Source organism: Austrofundulus limnaeus, unplaced genomic scaffold, assembly GCF_001266775.1.
Source record: "Austrofundulus limnaeus strain Quisiro unplaced genomic scaffold, Austrofundulus_limnaeus-1.0 Scaffold308, whole genome shotgun sequence".
In the NCBI taxonomy this organism is placed as follows: Eukaryota; Metazoa; Chordata; class Actinopteri; order Cyprinodontiformes; family Rivulidae; genus Austrofundulus; species Austrofundulus limnaeus.
The window spans coordinates 134,054-135,528 of record NW_013952710.1 but is presented as its reverse complement, the minus strand read 5'-3'; the positions used below and the strand labels follow the sequence as shown (position 1 = coordinate 135,528).

The following is a 1,475-nucleotide window of genomic DNA, read 5'->3' as shown; positions in this document are numbered from 1 at the left end:
TCCAGTGAAATATATTTATGTTTGTGGTTGTAATGTGACAAAATATGGAAAAGTTCAAGGGGTATGAATACTTTTGCAAACCACTGTATATGGCACTACAAGTGAAAAATAAAGTGTATGTAGACCTTTGCAAAGATTCTAAATTTAATAACATAAAACAAAACAAAAAAATGTTTGCAGTAAAAATGCAGTGTGAACACTTTTTCCTGAATGACTGATGAAAAGTTTAAACTGCGTCATCAAAGCTAAGAAAAAAAACTTTATAAAGGAACACTAGTTAAAAGCTAAAACACAGCTAAAGGCTGACTAAGAACTAAAAGTAGCCAACAAAAAAGATGTTTTATAGTTTTGTTCTTTTTATAAGCTTGTTTTTCTCCTCTGTGTTTTTCATTTACCTTCTCATCTCTTTGTTTCCTGTCTAGTGCTGAAATCCCAGCCTAAGCCTGTGGATGTGTTGAAGCTCCCACACTTCCCAGTGACTCTGTCATCCTCCTTCGTTCACAGTTATTACAGCGATCTCATCCAGCAGCTTGGAAAAACTATTCAATCAATGCAAAATGAGAATTCTGCTTTGCTGGCCAGGTATTCTGATTTTATTTTTGTATTTAACTTTTATAGAACTTTCTTTTTTTTCACGACTTCACTGAAGTTCCTTTCTGCAGGTATTACTACTTACGTGGTTTAATCCACACGTTGTGTTCACGGCGCCTGGACGCTTTAAGTGATTTCCAGAATCTCTACAAGACGGACACGGACATATTTCCCACACACTTGGTCACGTGGCTCGTGGACTCGCTGCAGCAAGACGAGAAGCAGCTGGCCCACATAAGACCGGAGATGAAGAGACTCTTCTTCAGGGTCCGTACGAACAAACCTGTTCCTGATCGCACCACAGAGGGTTGGGTTGAAGTTCTACATCAGACTCTGATCTCACAGATGTTTTTTTTCTTTTATCAGGTTAAAACTGATAATGCGAAGACACTTGTCCAAACTAGTAATCGCATCAAGAAGTTCGAACTTCCCAAAAAGCCTCTGAGCCAGGAGGAGTTTGTGTGTTGCATTCAGGAGTGTGGGATTGTCAAAGACGTGGCTACCATACATCGGTTATTTGATGCTCTCAGTGGTGGTAAGACAGAATAAAGACTGATCACTTTGGACTGAAATATTTGCCAACATTCAATTAAAAAAAACAATCATTTTAAAATGATAAATACAGTATCATGTGATGCTGATTCAGGCTCCATGTTACTTTCAGTCAGTCCTGAACAGTGTTGTTTTTGCAGCCATTTTAATTTTAGTCTTTTGAACAAAAATACTTCTTAGTTTTAGTCGGTTTTAGTCATTTCGATATTTAATGGTTTTAGTCAATTTTAGTCGACAAAAACTTAAAAAAAATTTAGTTTAATCTTAAAAAAGACAACATGTTAGTCTTTACAAATTAATTTGAGTAATTTGTGTTAACATTTGTGAATTTG

General features: G+C 36.2%; 1 protein-coding gene across 1 annotated transcript in view; it reads left to right on the top strand.

Annotated features, from left to right (window-relative positions):
- Positions 1-1,475, top strand: part of LOC106527087 (DENN domain-containing protein 3) — a gene marked incomplete at its 5' end in the record, with an annotated part of 22,752 nt that overhangs the window by 12,183 nt on the left and 9,094 nt on the right. The window contains 3 exon segments of the mRNA XM_014021852.1: positions 423-582; positions 663-858; positions 958-1,126. Coding sequence (XP_013877306.1) covers positions 423-582; positions 663-858; positions 958-1,126 — 525 coding nt within the window.